This window comes from Trachinotus anak, unplaced genomic scaffold (genome assembly GCF_046630095.1).
Source record: "Trachinotus anak isolate AG129_WGS33_773 ecotype Australia unplaced genomic scaffold, CSIRO_AGI_Tana_v1 ptg000020l, whole genome shotgun sequence".
Classification (NCBI taxonomy): Eukaryota; Metazoa; Chordata; class Actinopteri; order Carangiformes; family Carangidae; genus Trachinotus; species Trachinotus anak.
The window spans coordinates 413,264-430,942 of NW_027273871.1; the positions used below are offsets into that span (position 1 = coordinate 413,264).

A 17,679-nucleotide genomic window follows, 5' to 3' on the forward strand; every position below is an offset into this window, starting at 1 on the left:
GACCCACGGTGCGCTCAGGATGGAGGTGGCGGGTTGGGCTCGGGCTAGCTCCGATCTTTGCCGAGCGTAGCCGACGACATCCGGAAGTGTGAGCAGTGTAATGTGCAGCAGTTCAGGCAGGCAGCGGTAGCGGCTCGGTATCTCCCCACACACAAGCTTCTTAGCGGTTAGTTAGTAATCAGTCCCCCAGTTTAACTTCTTACATCTGCCACTATGTCTGTTTTGTGTTACAATAAGGGATGTGGACAGCGATTTGATCCAGAAAATAACCCGGACGGTGAGTAGTACCTTAGTTAACTATCGCTGTACCCTGTACCGGTCTGTTAGCAAGCTAACCTCTGATCATCTAGAAATTTCTTTAGCGAGTAGGCCCTGTTGGGCCCATGTAGCTAACCTGGTGTTAGCCGGCTGGACCCCACACAGTGGAAACTTCATTCATTAATACTGCTGTAGCTGATAAATCATGTATCTAATAACACTTGGGCCTGCTGCTCATCAGATGCTGTGAACATGTTAAACTCCTGTGATTAGCCGGGTAACGTGAGACTTTGGAGAATCGTTGTCCCGGACAGGACACACAGTAAGCGGTTAAAAGTTTCAGCATAAAGTCAATTTACGTTTTTATTAGACTATTTACAGCACATTTCTCTATGTTATCCCACAGTCGCAATTATTGTAACAAATCTTACTAGTGCGAAAACAGTGAAATCCCTTCAACAACAGATAAAGCAGACAGAGACCAGTTAAACCGGGCAAGCGGTCAGCGGTGAGGTTCAGCTTTTAACGTGGTGTTCATTCCATTAAGCCAATTTTAAATCACCATGTTACTTCACTGGGCTGGCTTTTAAGTGGATGAATCATCCATTCAAATGGCTTGTTTTCCAACAACTTTTAGAGCTGTCTGCAAATCGCCACTTTTAATGTAGACGTTTAAGTTCCACAAGACAGAGACATAAGTGAGGACAGAGAACCATGAGTCACACATGCTGTAAAAGTGTACAAGTGAAAGTAACAGAGGGAGCAGTAAGATTGGAAGGCATCTGGATACAGATGCTAAATTAATCACCATGGCCTCCTGTACCCTACAGTGTACATAAGGACCTTTAAATTTGTTTGAAAATATAATTTGTAATTACAAACATCATATTTATGGTACATCTGCCCTTCAGCATACTAAGATGCAAAACTAGGTGCACAGAATCTGAAAAACCAAGAAGGGGCGGAAAGAAGTAAGATGCCTTCACTGGCTAATCCCCTTCCTTACTCCCAGGAGGCTTCTGCCTGAGGAAAGTTAGAGAATGTTAAACATGGATCTGTGGATGTGAGAGCAGCCTCCCCAATAACCAGTGGCTTCTGTCAGAAATCAGGACCTTTGACAGAATATGTGTAGTCGTGATATGTTTACAGTGTGTGTATTCCTCTCCAAGACAACATCCACATACTCGATTTAATGTAGCAAAAGCTGTCTGACAAGACTAAGACCATTTAAACACCATTAATCATCATAAGCATCATCACAAACATCATGGCCTGTTCCTGTATTTATAAACGTGTCCTCCAGAAATACAGAGAAGAACATGGGTGAGTTGTGTTCGGCACAAACTTTATGACATACACCATCATGTAAGATATATATGTGAAAAACTCTAGATATGTGATTATTATTTCCTCACACATTTAACTAATAACAGGAAGAAAACTTCTAATTAGTGCTTCTCTTGATGTAAAACCTGTGTGTACTTGTATGCAGTATCCCGACAAAACAACTAGGAGAATCCCTTACATAAGGTTATGTTGATTGTTCACTTCTTGATCATGATTTATTGAGAATAAAGTTTGTTCATGGGGCAGTTGTTAATTTGAAGCCACTGATCTAAATATAAGTTAACTTTGAAGGTAGTAACATTGTCTTCGGCGCCCTTGACAAAACCTCAGCGAGTCCGTTATTTCCCTTTGTTAGAAATGTCCTCCTCTGTCTTCAGGTAATATAACAGTGTGTACCACTAGATACTCAATACGGGAATCAAGTCTAATTTCCATTTTAATAGGATGCCTCTTTTCATAGCAGTAGAGTCTGTTACCGTTACCTAACTATCTAAGATGCGTATCTAAGGCGGTGGCACGGAACGACCGCAGCTCAGGCTGTACTGTAAGGAAGACGCTTGATCTTTCTTGTCACCCAACCAGATTTCTTTTACACTTCACAGTGATTTCTCTTTTAGGACACTTCCCCAAAGAAGGATGTTTAAAAAATCATGCAGTGCCTTTCATTTAAAGCTTATCTGAAATGATGATTTGTCAAATTAATTTCTAATTATCTCAAGTGTATCATGAATCCATTAATTTAAAATTGTTTTATTGTCTTGTGTCTGTTTCAAATAGTGTTTGGTTTGTACATTGCTCATGTTTGTGCTTCAGTTTGAAGCAGTTTTTTATTATTATTATTATTTCTGCAGCAATTTCTTCTTTGGATAAAAGGAGAGTGTAATGCCCCAAGTTAATCATTTATGTATGTATTTTGTTTTGCTGCACTCCACAAGGACGAATGCAAATCATTTCATAAATTTTATGCAAAAGGTAGTGAAAGTTATAGTTTGTGTTGATCAAAAGAAAGTTTTAAACAGAGTAACTTTGAAAAACATGGAAAATGATCATTATCTATAAATGCTTAAAATCTTTTTATCCTTTGTGTGTTTTTTTTTTTGTTTGTTTTTTCTCTCAGTTTGTCAGATCTGGGCTCTGGTTTTTAGTTTTGTCCAAGAACGATCACAGTATGTTTCACTGTCTCTTTCTTCAGTTGCTGTTGCTGCTGAACGCACAGGGGTTGTCCTTCTCTTTAAATACTTCTTTCTACTCAACCAAGAGAGAGATTATAGGCAATTTTATATATTTGCAATCTGCAAGCAATTTACCTTCATCTGTTTCAGCATTTCAGATCATTTTAATCCTAACTTGAAGTCTTTAATGTCTCTCGCCTGCGTGCATTATGATAAATACTGTGACTTGACCCCGTACAGACATCAAATGCTGCAGTAACCAGCAACTAAAATCGCTTCATGTTACTTTGTTCAAGGCTTCACTTCAAGCACCTCAATCTATAACAAGTCACTTTGACAGAGAACATGTGAAGGCAGCATCACACGCTGCTCACGCCTGTCCTTTGAGAGATGTGCCACACATAAAAAGAGGAGCAAGACATCACTGATGTTCCAGTGCCACGCTGAGAGCGGCTTGGTGCCCATCAAAACAGTTGAAAATGACTACGGATTACTTGTAATCGTTGACTCACAAAATGCGTTGCCACATTCAGAAACTACTCCTTTACAACTTTGCTTTCTGCATTCTGTAAAAGAAATGGGATTTTTGCCACCCTGAGCAATTTGGTCCGTACCTTTTCTTCTGAAAGATGAAAGTTTTAATTCTTTGTGAAACTACAGACAGGTCATAAATTAATTTAAAAAAAAAATTTTAAAAAAACCTGAAAAATGAGTGGAGAAACAGGATGACTGCCCCCATCCACAGGTCATGAGTGGGTCACTGAATGGTTTGATGAGGATGAAAACGATCATCATCATATGCTGTGGCCTTCACAGTCACCAAATCTCAACCCAGATGAACACCAGAAGAGCGGTCCAGCAGAATCAGTGCCAAAGAGCATTGAAGCTGTTCTTTTGCCACCCATCTGTAGAGTTAATCAAAGCTGTGTGTTCTTTTCACAGAGGCCTGCACCTATCATCCGGGAGTCCCAGTATTCCATGATGCATTGAAGGTAAAATGCCTTGAAAATGCACAGTCAGCTTGTGTCCTGTAGACCTGTTACCTGGTCGGCATTAATGTCTCTGTACCTTCCTCCAGGGGTGGTCCTGCTGCAAGAGAAGAACAACCGACTTCTCAGACTTCCTCAGCATCGTTGTAAGTTTGTCGCCTCTGTTTTAATCCATACTTTTAATCCTCCACGGTCATGTTTTCTGTTGTCTTCTGTAATTTATAAGCATGGACTGCCACTGCTGAGCGCTCAATGCTGGTGAGTCCAACACAGTCACTTTCTCCTCACAGGGCTGCACAAAAGGTCCCCATAACAAAGAGAAGCCCCCTGAGCCGGTGAAACCAGATGTGACATCATCGGGAGAAAAGAAAGAGGCTGACGATCAAAAACCAAAGTTTAATGAGTACATCATCTCCGCACCAAAGCCTCAGGAGGCGATACGCAGACCCAGGTTGTACATTTGGCTTCAAACATAGAATTTTATAGGTTAATCAATACCATAGGAATACCCTGAGCTCTTGTTATTCGTGCAGTTTCCCCCCATTAAAGCAGCAATGATTTTGTAAATACACTAAACATGTATTTAATTATGTGAAAACTTTAAATTGCCATTGATCTTTAAATTTTATTTTAAGAAATAAAAATAAACTGACCAAGAAGAACAAGTTTCTCTCGAACTGGACTTTCAGTTTAATACTCTATATCCGCATTAGCACCAAAGACCTCATTCTGCTCTGAATTATTCTGGGTTAGTATCGAATGCATTAAAGGATCGGTACAGTATCAGAGGTATTAAATCAGCCTGAAATCATCAAACGTATACTGAAGATCCACAGGATAGTCAGAGACGTTCTCTGGTCTTTTATCCAGAGCACATCCCACCAGAGTTCAAAAGAAAGTAGACCAGTGATTGATGAAGCGATTACTACTAAAAAGTTAAACCCCTTTCAAGTAGTGTATTAGTCCGTGGGTGGCTTTACACCAGAGACCTAAATTTGAAGTGATTTTTGCCAAAAATATATTCCTTACTAAAAAACCACAGTATCCTTCTACATACTTTTCAATTAAAAAGATTAAACTCTTATGTAATAAAGTGTTAATTAATATGTTTCTTATTACGGTTCCAGTCCTGATGAGCCAATGGTGAGAATGCAGCATAAAGTTTCTGCATCTCTGAAGCAGGCTCTGGAGAAACTGAAGCTGTCTGAAAATACAGAGGAGAAGAAAGGTAAGAACTTCTTCCTCCTGTCTACTCTTCCATGTTTGTTTGGTTTCTTTTTTTTCAGTCCTCTCCATCGTAGATTACCATCTGCTTTTTGTTATAGTAGACAGGAAGGTCATGTTGACAGCGAAAGTTAATGGATGGCCACTGGGAATTTGCCCTCACCTGTGTCGATCACATCACGGCATTTGAGTTAAAGCTAACAGGGACAGGACAACACATCATAACTGAATGCATTTTTTACGATGCTCTTCAAAGCCTGGGTGTCACTTCTTCTCTCTCTGTCCTCCCAGAGGAAGATAGTGATGAGATCAAGATTGGGACATCCTGTAAAAATGGAGGGTGCACCAAGGTAGGCGAATGTGTCGCAGTATAATGGGTAAAACACTGTGGAATAAATTTTATTTTATTTTATAAAATATGAATAGATGTCATTAAATGAAAACATTTAATCAACAATAAATACCCCAAAGAACTCACCGCTCCGGTTAAGGGAAAATAGAATCAGCTCCTTTTCCTCCTCCTATTTATTTATTTATTTATTTTTGTTAGTTCGAGCTAATCCTGCCTGTCAGAACAGAAACCCCAAGATCAGAACATAAATTGCGAGGACAATTTTCATGGACAGGTTTTGTAGAAGCTTGGAGTGGGACTTTAATGATTTACATAATTGTAATTTAACTGATTTGATTGCCATGTGATATTCTCCCAGGGGCTGCCTGCTTTTAGTTGATTAATCAGTCGGGGTCTCGGCAGAGTCTTTATGTTGTACATTTTACATTTTTCTTTCCAAGGTCTTTATTAGAGAAAGAGGTATAAGTCATTACTCATGCATCCCCCTCTATCATTGCAATAATGTTTTAAAGTAAGCATTCGGCTTTGATAAGCAATAGAGTTGAAGAGATCCTTCTGCTTGCTACCATCCATCTGCACAGAGATGAGAGTGCTGGAGAAATAATTTAAGTCTTGTCAGTTCAAATAACTTATTAGAAATCCTATGACTATTAACTGTGAGTTTCATTAGCCGAGCAGAGCCTAATGGCATATGTGTGCAGTTTAGACCTAATTGCGTTTTTGATAACAAAAACAATCTGCGTCAGTCACTTGAAACACACTCTTGTTGTTGTCCTCAGAGTTTTGAAGGACCTGCGAGCGATTCTGATGTGTGCTTATACCACTCTGGATTTCCTATCTTCCATGAAGGGTTTGTATTAGTGATCTTTTTTTTTCGTTTTTTTTTTTACCTTATTTAATTAAAGTTTAAAATCCTTTAACATCCCATCTGTTGTGTTTCACTGTATTGACATGAAATAGTGGGTATTCTCTGGAGAGAGCAAGGAGAGCAACACTTGTATTTTCCTGTTAGTCTTCCTGTTTATCTTTTTTACTGGTCCTCTTGAGTGACACGTTATTGACTGCTAAAAATCCAGCGGGTTTATGTCTTTTCCTGCGTCTCCAGGATGAAATACTGGAGCTGCTGTAAGAGGAAAACCTCCGACTTCAACACCTTCCTCTCTCAAGAGGGCTGCACCAAGGGAACACATTTATGGAGGAAAAAGGATGCGGTAGGTGTGCCCGCTTCACAGCCAGACGTCGTTTTATGTGTGCAGGTCTGCACGAGAGCGGCCTCAGCTGTGACTCCATCTAGTGGAGTCCAGTAAACACTTGCACAGTGGAGGAAATGCTTGCTGGATGAATTTTAAATCTGTGCATCAAATAACATGACGTTGCTTCCAATTGTTTGTGCAGGGTAAGAAAGTGGTTCCGTGTCGGTTTGACTGGCACCAGACCGGGTCACAGGTCATCATCTCTATCTACGCCAAGAACGCCGTCCCAGAGCTGTGCTATGTGGATGCAAACAGCACCACGGTGAGGGATATCACAGTCTCTCAGATGATTTCTCTTTGTTTGTGATTGTGTTCTTTTCAAACTATTGTTCATTTCTTTTTTCTCCTTCAGCTCGACATACATGTTATATTTGAGGGGGAGAAGGAATTTGAGCAGAAAATCAGCTTGTGGGGAGTAAGTACAGCATCACTTTCAACTTGATGTGAAAAGTCTTGTTACCTTCATAATTATACACTCATTATATAACATACTTATATACTCATTATACTATCAGGAACAGTAATATACAGTTTATGTCCTATTATTTGGGGACCTTTGGAGTGGGGATTCAAAAAGGCAGCAGCTGAAAAGTACTTAGAAAATGAATTTGCACCAGAATATACAACACTAGTGAAAACACGACTTTAAACTGCTCACAGCTCACACTTGTTTGCCAGACCAGCTGAACAGGTGTTCACTTTAAACCAAATGAAAGTGTCTCACTGCTGTTCCAGGCAGATTTTTCCGCTTTCTGCTCCTCACACTGTGATTCCTAATTTCCTCTGGGCTGAAAAGTGCACATAAGTGACCTCGCAATTTGATTTGAGTAAACTGGGTAAATCCAAGAGATGATCGATTTGAGTTTGGTTCATTACTTTAGCCCCACTGTAGGATTTGAGCAGGCTAGAAAAGATCACTTAGTGCAAATACACCTAACTACAGCTGTGATTGGTTGCTTTTTTATGATAGATGGCCTTTTTGTTTTAGGGCTTTTCATATATATATATATATATATATATATATATATAATATAAAGTTTAACCACCAGTTTCTTTTTTTCCTTGTAGGTGATAGACGTGAGTAAAAGTATAGTGAACATGATGGCAGCCAAGATCGAGGTAGCCATGAAGAAGTCCGAGGCTATGTCGTGGGCTCGTCTGGACCTCCCTCCCCCCGTCACACCGCCCAAGGAGAGTGAGAAGAAAAAAGAAGAGGCTGATAGCGAGGATGAAGACGAATGATAGGGACTTACAATAAAAACACAGTGTGTATCTTTCGCTGAATCAAAGGCCACACAGTCCATCCTTTACCTCTTTAAAGAGTCGCCTCTTTTGCTGTCATGGAACTTTGGCCTCAACTCCTCATCGTTTACAGCCACAACTACGAATACTCAAGTTAACTTTCTTGGTTTTGTCTGTTTTTCTCAATTTTTTTTTTTTGTGTGTTTTTGGTCAGTATGTAGGTTGGAATGCTAAAGAGTCTTCACGTATTTTTTACAACAGTTTTTCACTTAAGGACTGAATGATAAGAACTCTGACTTTTAATAGACCTTCAGTCAATTCAGACGATGAGACAGTTGTAAATTGCACTAACATCACACAATAAGAGAAGGAGTCATGTCTGACCACGTTTCATTTCGCACCCAGAAAGCCTTCCTAATGGACCACGGTTGTGACCATCTTCTATTTCAACAATGTTTAGTAAAAGATGATTTCATCTGTACATTTCCATTTGTTTCGTTCATAGCACATTTTGAAGTGGTATACTCACTATTGATTATATTTTTTATTTTTTTTTCCATTCCATCGTTTGGTTTCAAAAATTGTATAAATTATTGCATTGTTTTGTCCACCAGCATCACATCAGAGTAAATGCTGTATACATATATGTGTACCTGTATTTGTGTGAAGCTGCTCTGTAGTTTGAGTAGGAAATCTGGATCTCGTATAACGTGGAGTTTAATAAACTCTGTTATAAGAAATGCAATAAGACTCCTAAACTTAGACATTAAATATCTGGCAGATGCTCTCCGACTATCCCACCCTTTTTTGTAATTTAAATATAGATTTGCTCCAGTTTTCCTTTTACATGATTATATCTAATGTAAGGTTTTGCTTCTAAATGATCAATGCTGTATTTATCCCCTTTTTCTGTCAAAACAGCAAAGCACCATTTTAAAAATGAGAATGTACTGTATTAATATGAGAATACAAAGTATGATGAGCAAAGTACTGTGTTATATAAAACAAAAGCTACACTAGACAGCATGTGTTGAGGATTGGAATGTTTGAAATAAATGTGACTGAATGAGACCACGACATGAGGGTAAAATTATTAGGGAACTAAATTTTCTTACCAAAAATAAACTTTTGTGTTGAACTTTTAAAACTGTGTGTGAGAGAGAGAGAGAGATATGGAACTAAAGGCCAGACTCTCTTAACCTCGTGGGACCTCGTGAAATGATGAATGAAAGTAGTTGTGACCTTTCAAGTGCAGATTTTGAACCACATGCGACTTCTGGGATTGAAGTAACTTCTACAAATGTCAAGTTTTTTTTGTTTTTTGATTTTTTTTTTTTTAAAGATATACATAACTCTCAAGTTTAGAATACTAAGCTACATCCTAATGTAGTGGTTAAACCTCAGACCTTGACATTCAAGCAGACATCACCTTTTTCTCTTTCCTCACACCACAAACATGATTCAATTTACATGTTAATCAAACTCCTACATAAAGATAAAAGAAAGTTCCCCTCAAGGCAGATTTATCTGAAGAGTTTGTGTTACTCTGAATGGCAGCTGGATGCATGTAGGATATAATTACTGCATATTAAATGTTTATGACTGATGCAACGTGTTGCAGAGCCTGATTTTGAAGGTAATCGGCTAAAACCATAGAAGAAGAGATGGGAAAAGTCACTACGGAACATTTCAATGACAGAGACTAAATGTTGCACAGACCATTTCTAAAATGACCTACTGTTTGGAATTTGACAAGTTATGGGTGGAACATGCTCAAAAGTTTAACATAACCTATTTCAAAACTCTCACTCTCCACACTTAAAATACGCTGGCATTAATAGCTTCAATACAGTTGGTCAATATAATGTATAATTCACATGGCTTTGATAGTAAAAGTCATAGATGTGTATGTCACTACACAGGTCTGGCTGCTCCGTCACATAGTTGTTTGGTAGTTACGGTGGCTGCTTTCCACAGTGTCATTGCTCCAGATAAGTGGCTGTCTTTCTGGGAGAGTAAATAAGTTTTTCCACCTCTTCACGGACGGCCAGGGCGACCCTCGGTATCGCCGTTTTGCAGTAACAGCAGCAGCGGCAACAGCCACTGCGACAATCCCTCCAAAGAGCCCTGCAAGCAGCAGCCAGGGCCACACGTCCTGCAGGTCCTCCAGGTAAGGACGCATGGATTCTGCCAGCCTCTGATCTGGAAAGGTCAGAGAGGTCGTCACGGGAAAGCAGGCAAGATAGTTGAGTTTACTTTTGAGTTAGAAGTAAAACAAAGATGGTACGTAACCTAATTATTCATGGGTTAAAATAATATCCTTTTACAGTCAGGATATCTTTTTTTGATATAAGGACCTATAGTCTCAAACTTTTTTTCCCTTAATAGATTCAGTGGGTGGATTTTCTAAAATGCAGAGGGAGAATGAAAAAGAGATTAACAGATAATGGAAAACAGTAGTAGACTTCCTCAGATGCAAATGAAAAATGGAAATCGAAAAAAACTCCCCTCCGAAGTGAACTTACTGGCATCTAGCAAGTGGGAGTATTCGTATCCAAGGTCCTTGCTGGAGATGAAGAATTCTCTGTTTCTGTGCAGGGGCAGGAAGGGCACCATGTGGTATTCACTGTTGTGCCCAATGGGAGCATTAGACTCTGGATACTGGGATGGAGATGGTCTGTGCCTCCTGAGCCACTGCTCATAAATGCTTTCATGGGAAGGGAAAACAAACACAGCAATTACTGCAAATGCGCCTCCATGCATGTGTAGGTCTCTATATGTGTCGGCTCTTACCTGTCAACAAAAGCGTGGTGGAGGAGGAATATGGGGTCATTTGCTGAGCCCTGCACTGACGACATGGATCCGTTCATGAACACGTGGAGAGCAGCATGCATGCCCATATGAGAACTGTTTCCCAACCCAGTCTGAGGGTCCCCGAATCCTGCAAGGTGAGAAGTGCCTAATCAGCGGTGATGGATAATTTATGCCTTGGAAACGCAGACTGCTGGGATCAATTTTTGGAACATTTTGGAATATGGTAATGACAATTTCCATGAACCTTTTCCAGGTGGACTATTTGTCTTTTCTAAGAAATGTGAGAAACATCATATGAATATGTTCAGATCCGATGTAGGCTATTCTGTGTATCCTAGGAAACCATCAGAAGCCTCTGAAGCTATGCCGGAGACTTTATGTGAATAGCTCTGTGGTGATATTCAAACAACTATCAATAGAAAGTACATGTTTCATTCAGCCGTGGTACACTTGCTGGATATGTGCAGAATTAATGAGGTCTTGCAGTAAACAGAAGAAGCTTGTGGCCTTAATCAATGACCCTAATAAAGTTCTTCTGTTTACCGCAAGTGTTGATGGTTTTACATTTTTCCTTACTCCATGCACCTTGCAAGTAGGTGAGGTTGTAGTTGAAGAAACCTCGACCTTGTTTGTGCAGAATTAATGTCAGCCGTGAGATTAAAGCACATAAATCAGTTCTTTTGATATATAAACCTCAGTTTCACTTGTAAATCTTCTGCAAATCAGGCCACAAATAGCAACATGCAGAAAAGCATCACACAGCAGCAGCAGCAGCAGCAGCACAGAGGCAGACAGAGCCACAGATTAACACGATGAGATGGAAGAGTAGCAGTGCAGAGTTGTATATAATTTAAGATGGAGTGCGTGCGTGCGTGCGTGTGTGTGCGTGTGTGCGTGTGTGTGTGTGTTTGCACTTGTGGTCGAGCTTATCTGACCTTCCAGAGTGTTCCTGAAGCTCATGTCGGCGCTGCGGTCCATGGCCCCGGTGTCATAGTTGGTCAGACTGAGAGTGAACTCCACCTCTGCTGAAGTCGGTAATCGTTCGACCACATTACGGTTGTGGTTTCCAGGGTTACGACGCAGTGGGCCCTCTTCCCGGGCATCACATAACACACCTCTGTCATTGTAGTCCTCTGCCCTGGAGCACAGGACCTGCGGACGCACAGACACACAGACACATAACTACCAGCCTACCTTGCATGTTTATTATCTTTGAATTAAAAATGTGTAACATCACATCTCAGCTCTGCATCCTACTACAATATTTTAAAATGAAAAGTCCTTTATTTATAAATGAATATTAGGGTAGTGATGGTACTGGAGCGTGTTTACCCTCCAAGAAGAGAAGACCGAGCCTGGGCTGAGAAGACTGGGATCCTGGGGGCTCCGGCCCCCCATCAGCTGGTCAGTGCACACGTCACAGCCCCGGGCATCCCTCCAGTCCCAGTACGGGATGGTGAAGCCCGTGTCTCCGGTCAGCCTCCTGATCTCACGCTCCCAGTGCAGCAGGTAAACGCGGTGCCACGGGAGAAACGCAGGCGCCCAGTGGGCGAAGTCCACATTGGTCCACACATTCCCCGGCCCCCCTAACAGCGCGTCCCGGGACACGTAGTAGTGCATCCACACAAAAACGTCATACACAGAGACATCAGCGAACATCGGGACAGAGCCGTTCTCCATCTCCCTGTAGGTCCCCGTCGCCACAACATAGTCCCTGCTGATGGTCTGCTTGGCCAAGTTCAGGTAGGACACGAGTCTGATCCTCTCGGCCCTGGACAGGTGAAATATGTTCCTCCTGAGGGACTCTCTCCTCTCGTTGCAGCTCACCCCAAAGTAGCCAAACTTACAGTCCGCGCAATTGAAACCCATGAAGTTCCCCGCGCACTGACAAGTCCGGTTGTAGAAAACCAGGGGCCACTTCTCTCTGTCGTCCAGTCCGGAGAACGGGTACTGCGGCCCGTCGGGCTGGTCCGGCACCTCCACGTCCTGGCAGAAGCCCCGGCCCGAGCTGGCTCCGCAGGCCGAGCCGTCCCCTTCCCAAGGCGGGCAGCACTCCTTGGTGCGCATGGCTTCCCGGGTGGCACACAGACGGGGGAACTGTTGGTGGCAGGGAACAAAATACAGCACGAAACTAATGATTATCAGGGGCCACATTACAGCAAGGTTTTCCTTTGGAGACGACGAGCAGTCACCCAGAAGTGAACCCAACTGGGAAAGCCCGTGTGTTACTTTGTCTTACTTAAATTCTTCAGGGTTTTCTCCGGACACCCCCTCCTCTCTGCTGAGCCAGTCACATGCTACTTAACCTCAGGGTGAAGCTTACTTCATCAGGGGGGCAATTAGCCCAGACATTCAAAGACTGCAGCCAAACTCCCGTCAGAAAAAAAAAGGAATGAATCCATTATAGCGGGATTTGCAGTTCTTATCTGCTCAGTGGTGCCCTAATTAAAATATAATATCATCATTACAACCTATCGTGTAGACTAATGATACCACTGAAATATAAAGAGGGGCCCAAAAGTCTGAGACCACTTTGGACCCCATTGTATACTACTGTATATCACACAACACTTTGAGGACAGCGCTGTAATCTTTTATCTTGGAGCTGCAGTGATTTTCTTCTTGGAATTCTCTCTGCTTGTACTGTGCCAGTCATGAGCATGAAACAGGCATAACACATGATCACTCTCTCTCTCTCTCTCCCTCTCCACACACACACACACACACACACACACACACACTGACAGATAAAGTAAACTGTTATTCCTGGCATTATAGGATGAAAATCACCATGACAATATGTGGTCCACAGAAAGAAAAGACTCGAGGATGAAGAGAGTAATATAATAGCCCATATTTTTATATTCATGTGTATGACCAATACATATAGTATTAACAATATATGATTCATATGTTATGTTGTTATACACGTACTGCAGTCATGTATAATCTAATAAAAATAAGCCGCTGTCAGAATGTTTTTTCTTTTTTTCTTTAATTAAATTATTTCAATGAAAAAGTTGAATACATGACAAAACATAAACTCTCTTGTTTCGGTGTTTCGTAAAGTCACATCACAAAATCACATGTGGAGTTTCATTATTGACTGAGTGGCCATATGACCATGTGATACTTCAAGTCATCACCAACAGACAAACAACAAAGGATTTACTGAAGCGAGCTGCTGAGTTGAGAGTAAGAAAGCAGCCATCGCCTGAGGCAGGAATATGTGACATGCGGTTTTATTGCTTTCTCAGAAGAAAACTTTAAAGTCTTTCAACTTTTCTCTTTCTCAGTACTGCTGTCTCACATGGCTGTCTCTACCTGCAACCACAACCACTGTGCGCCCTGACCTAGGCCTTTAGTCTAAACTGTTTGCATGTGATACTCACAAGGAAAGAGCATTACCTTTTTTTCAGTTGCAAGCAAGCATCCGTCAACACTAAGGCCACTTTTTCAACCCTCTTCATACAGTCGGCATCACCAACATGCATCTTGGCCCAACAGTGAATCTCACCTCCAGAATTCACTCGCACCACCAAAACATTTCATACATGTCTGAAAATAAGCTTGTTCGACTAAAATCGACCTAAAAAAACACTAATAACAAGGGGAATTACATAAATGATGACCTTTTATCTTTGAAGTTTGAATGATTTTTCACATAAATCAGTATCATAGTATCAGTACCGTCATAAAATAATAACAACACCTGGTCACTTTATTGGCTGAACTAAAGTATATGTAACAAAACTGACTCAGAAATGCAGCCATTTGTTTAAGTAATTTTTATTTCCTCTATATCTCTGCCCATTGTAATTTACTTGTGAAAAGTAGAAACAAAACAACAATTTCCTGAAAAAAAAAAAAAAAATTACAACATTACTGTGAGGTTTCTAGTCCTCATCGACATCACATGCTATGTTATCTCTGATGATGCACCTTGGAAAGTATCGTCTTGAATGTCTAATTCAATGCTGGCAGTCTTCATGCTTCCATTGTGAATATCTAGTAGTGTGGATAGTGGTCATAAACCTTCCACCTCCATGCAGAGGAAAAACTACTCTATCGGGTTTAGAAAGAGGGAGTGCGGAGGCAGGAAGAGCACCAACACCAAACCCGTCTGTGACTGCAGCAGAGTGGTGGTTTGCCTCATTATCCCACACAACAAAAGCGGTAGGGGAGTTCTTGCCCCTCTGCTTCTGTCCTCTGCTGGCATGAGTTGATTATGCAGGTCATCCAGAGAAGAAATTAGTCTCTCTGTGTTGCGGGGGCCAGTGAGTGGTTTGTGTAATAGCAAATCATTATTGGACAGTGTTGCACACACAGTGATGTTAGCTCCTCTCTGGCCTGGGACTCTGTCCAATCATTTCCTCATCTGCAGAGTGGTTTTTCCAGGTTGAATCCAGCTTCATCCACAAAGATGAATGAATGTGCAGTTTGTCTGGCTTCCATCTCCGTTACTCTCTAAAATACAGTAAATCCAGTGCTTACTGTAGCCTCCTTTACATTATGCACAGCTGCGTTTGTTCCCTGTTTGGTCACTGAACAGACACCTTACCTGGACGTGTTGATACAGGAGCTCTGTCACATATTCACCATACCTCTGAAAGGGCTGAGTGTACAACTGCTTCATCCTTATTTTATAGTCTGTATGACTCTGGCAGATGCTGTTGTGCTGGCCGTATTCACATTCCCAAAAGTGATATTGTCTGCCAGCACTCTGTCCTGAATTACCGCAGTTTTGTTGCATTGTTGCCAAGTACTCTGTCTGAAAATATTCTGCCTCTCCTTCCTGTGGGGGGCAGCGTAAAGCACACAGCAATTTGTATATTTCAAAATGTCAGAACGTGTAAAAATGTAAACCTACTGATTGTATTGTGCTGTAATATGTGGTTCTGTTATCATTTAATGATGCACATCTCTCCTGTTGTTTTGCCGGAAAATTAGTGTTGATGCAACTGTTAAATGTTGGTTGCACCTTTAAACCGGCCTTTCTCAGAGACACACCATGGTTTACAGCATGGTCAGGAAGTGAGGCCCTTATCTCATCAGAAACCATTGCCCCTCATCTTCCTCTCCTTTGTCCTCCACACGTTGTCCTTCTTCCTGACACTCTTTTTTCCCCACCATCATGACTTCCTTAAACCATGTTTCCAAACAGAATCATTCCACAGCACAGACGTCCCATCCGCTTTTGTCTGTTTGGTAACAAGACTAAAAACCAAACACATGAGTAGGCTTTCAGCTGAAGTTACTTATCAGCTGTGATTATTATTTCATTCCATTGTAAATATTCTGTTAGGATTTTTCTACATATTGTTTTGAAAACATGGTGTCAGTATTTGAAAAATGTCCCGCAGATATACAGTATATGTCGTGTTTTGCAGGTGGTGGAGTGTGAATGAGAAAAGAGCTCACTGGTTTTTGAAAATGTGGTCACTTGATGCATTTTTTGTGAACGCAATGAAAAGTTAGGTCCACACAGACTGACTGGGTGAAGAGCTCTGACCAATGCATGTTAGCAATCAAGTGCCTGACAGCTGATGAGTCCCCACCAGAGGGCGCCATGTGACTACTTCAAATGTCATCCTGTCTCTATAAATGACACTTCACCTTCTTCATCTCTGGTCTCTCAAGGTAACTGAAAAATGCTCAGAAATTCTTTCATTTGTCTCTCAGTAATGACATGAAACAATTCTTTTTTTAACCTCCGTTTTGTAAGGCTTCCTAAACATACCCTATTTATTCTTTTGGCTAAATATTCATCACACATCTTCCCCTATGAAACATCCTCATCAGTACATTCTCACTATGCTAACTGTGACTTTAAATGGTATTTTACTATCAGCCTGCTGAAACCCTCTCACACCAGAAACCACTTGTGGATATGATTAAACTACTAAAATCTAAATGAAGCACTGTGACTTCCACATAACCTGTTGCCTCTTCTGTCATGTTCATTTAGAGGTGCAGCCTCTCTAAGTTAACGCAGGACGCTACAATTGACTGAGTTTGTGGTATTAAATCACTCACTGTTGACATCAGGCTGAAACTACTTGATTGTGTGCTTTGTAATGCTCAGACTCTGCTGTTAGTTTTTCCACCGCGGACGAAGCTAATCACCACAAAGCAGCACATTATAATTTAATGTCTTATGTCTGGGGTCAAATTGACCTCAGCAGTTTACATTCACACAAGTGAAAATGTGAACCTCACTTGTGTCTCTCCTGTTTATAATTTACCTGTTTGTCAGATCCTGTTCTCTCCTCTGCAAAAAGCTACTGGTTTTCATGCAGCTGTTGAATGTTTTGGGTGTTTGAATCAAGAAATACATCAAAATAAGAGAGGACTGCACTTGTTGTACACACAGTATGTGTACAAAACTCAGCTTTTATTATGTTTGGAGTCGTTCTGACCTGAGGCAGGAGAGGGCAAGAGCTGCAGTGGAAGTGCATGAAAGGATAATTTTGTCTCTTTTCTATCATGGACACTTTTATTTTCCATCAAGCTCAGATGTGACCCAGCCACATCTCTTTGAACACACAGATGGTAATGACAAGCATAATGAAAAGCCATGGAGCACCAAGCTGAGGAAATATAAAGTATGTTTTTGGATTTTAGACTTGGTCAAAGCGACCTGGAGCACAGGAGGGTCAGCCAAAAAACAAGACCAGAACCATGGGATTAAAGAAAAAGATTAAGATAAAACAATAAGTATAAATCCTTAGGGAAATTCAAAAACTCTTAGGGAAATTCAAAAATTATAAATCACTGTGTATGAAAGTGACAGAAGTTTTATAGACATATTGAAATTGGATGTTAAATGTACATTTTCCATTTAAAGGGAATCACCTATAGATTTACAGCCATCACAGTTTGGCAGTTGGAACTGGATGTGTTACAGGCTACACTTCCAATTAAACATATCTGATTAATAAATAATCAATCATTGCTTGTAGGTTGCCACACGCACATTAAAAGGGTGGGGGGGGATTGAAATTTAAGTGGAGGAGAAAGACGAGCTC

The 17,679-nt window shown here is 41.0% G+C and overlaps 2 protein-coding genes across 2 annotated transcripts; one reads left to right on the plus strand and one right to left on the minus strand.

Moving 5' to 3' along the window:
* Positions 1-34: 34 nt before the first annotated feature.
* On the plus strand, positions 35-8,914 carry chordc1b (cysteine and histidine-rich domain (CHORD) containing 1b). The gene is made up of 11 exons (XM_071506461.1): positions 35-277; positions 3,720-3,769; positions 3,856-3,912; positions 4,057-4,217; positions 4,894-4,994; positions 5,282-5,340; positions 6,122-6,192; positions 6,448-6,553; positions 6,738-6,857; positions 6,948-7,010; positions 7,664-8,914. The coding sequence occupies exons 1-11, from the start codon at positions 214-216 to the stop codon at positions 7,835-7,837; spliced, it is 1,026 nt and encodes a 341-aa protein (XP_071362562.1). The 5' UTR covers positions 35-213; the 3' UTR covers positions 7,838-8,914.
* Positions 7,862-12,941, minus strand: LOC139637620 (tyrosinase-like). The gene is made up of 5 exons (XM_071506460.1): positions 11,984-12,941; positions 11,587-11,803; positions 10,631-10,778; positions 10,363-10,544; positions 7,862-10,039 (listed from the first exon to the last, which is right to left on the minus strand). The coding sequence occupies exons 1-5, from the start codon at positions 12,803-12,805 to the stop codon at positions 9,774-9,776; spliced, it is 1,635 nt and encodes a 544-aa protein (XP_071362561.1). The 5' UTR covers positions 12,806-12,941; the 3' UTR covers positions 7,862-9,773.
* Between the last annotated feature and the right edge of the window lie 4,738 nt (positions 12,942-17,679).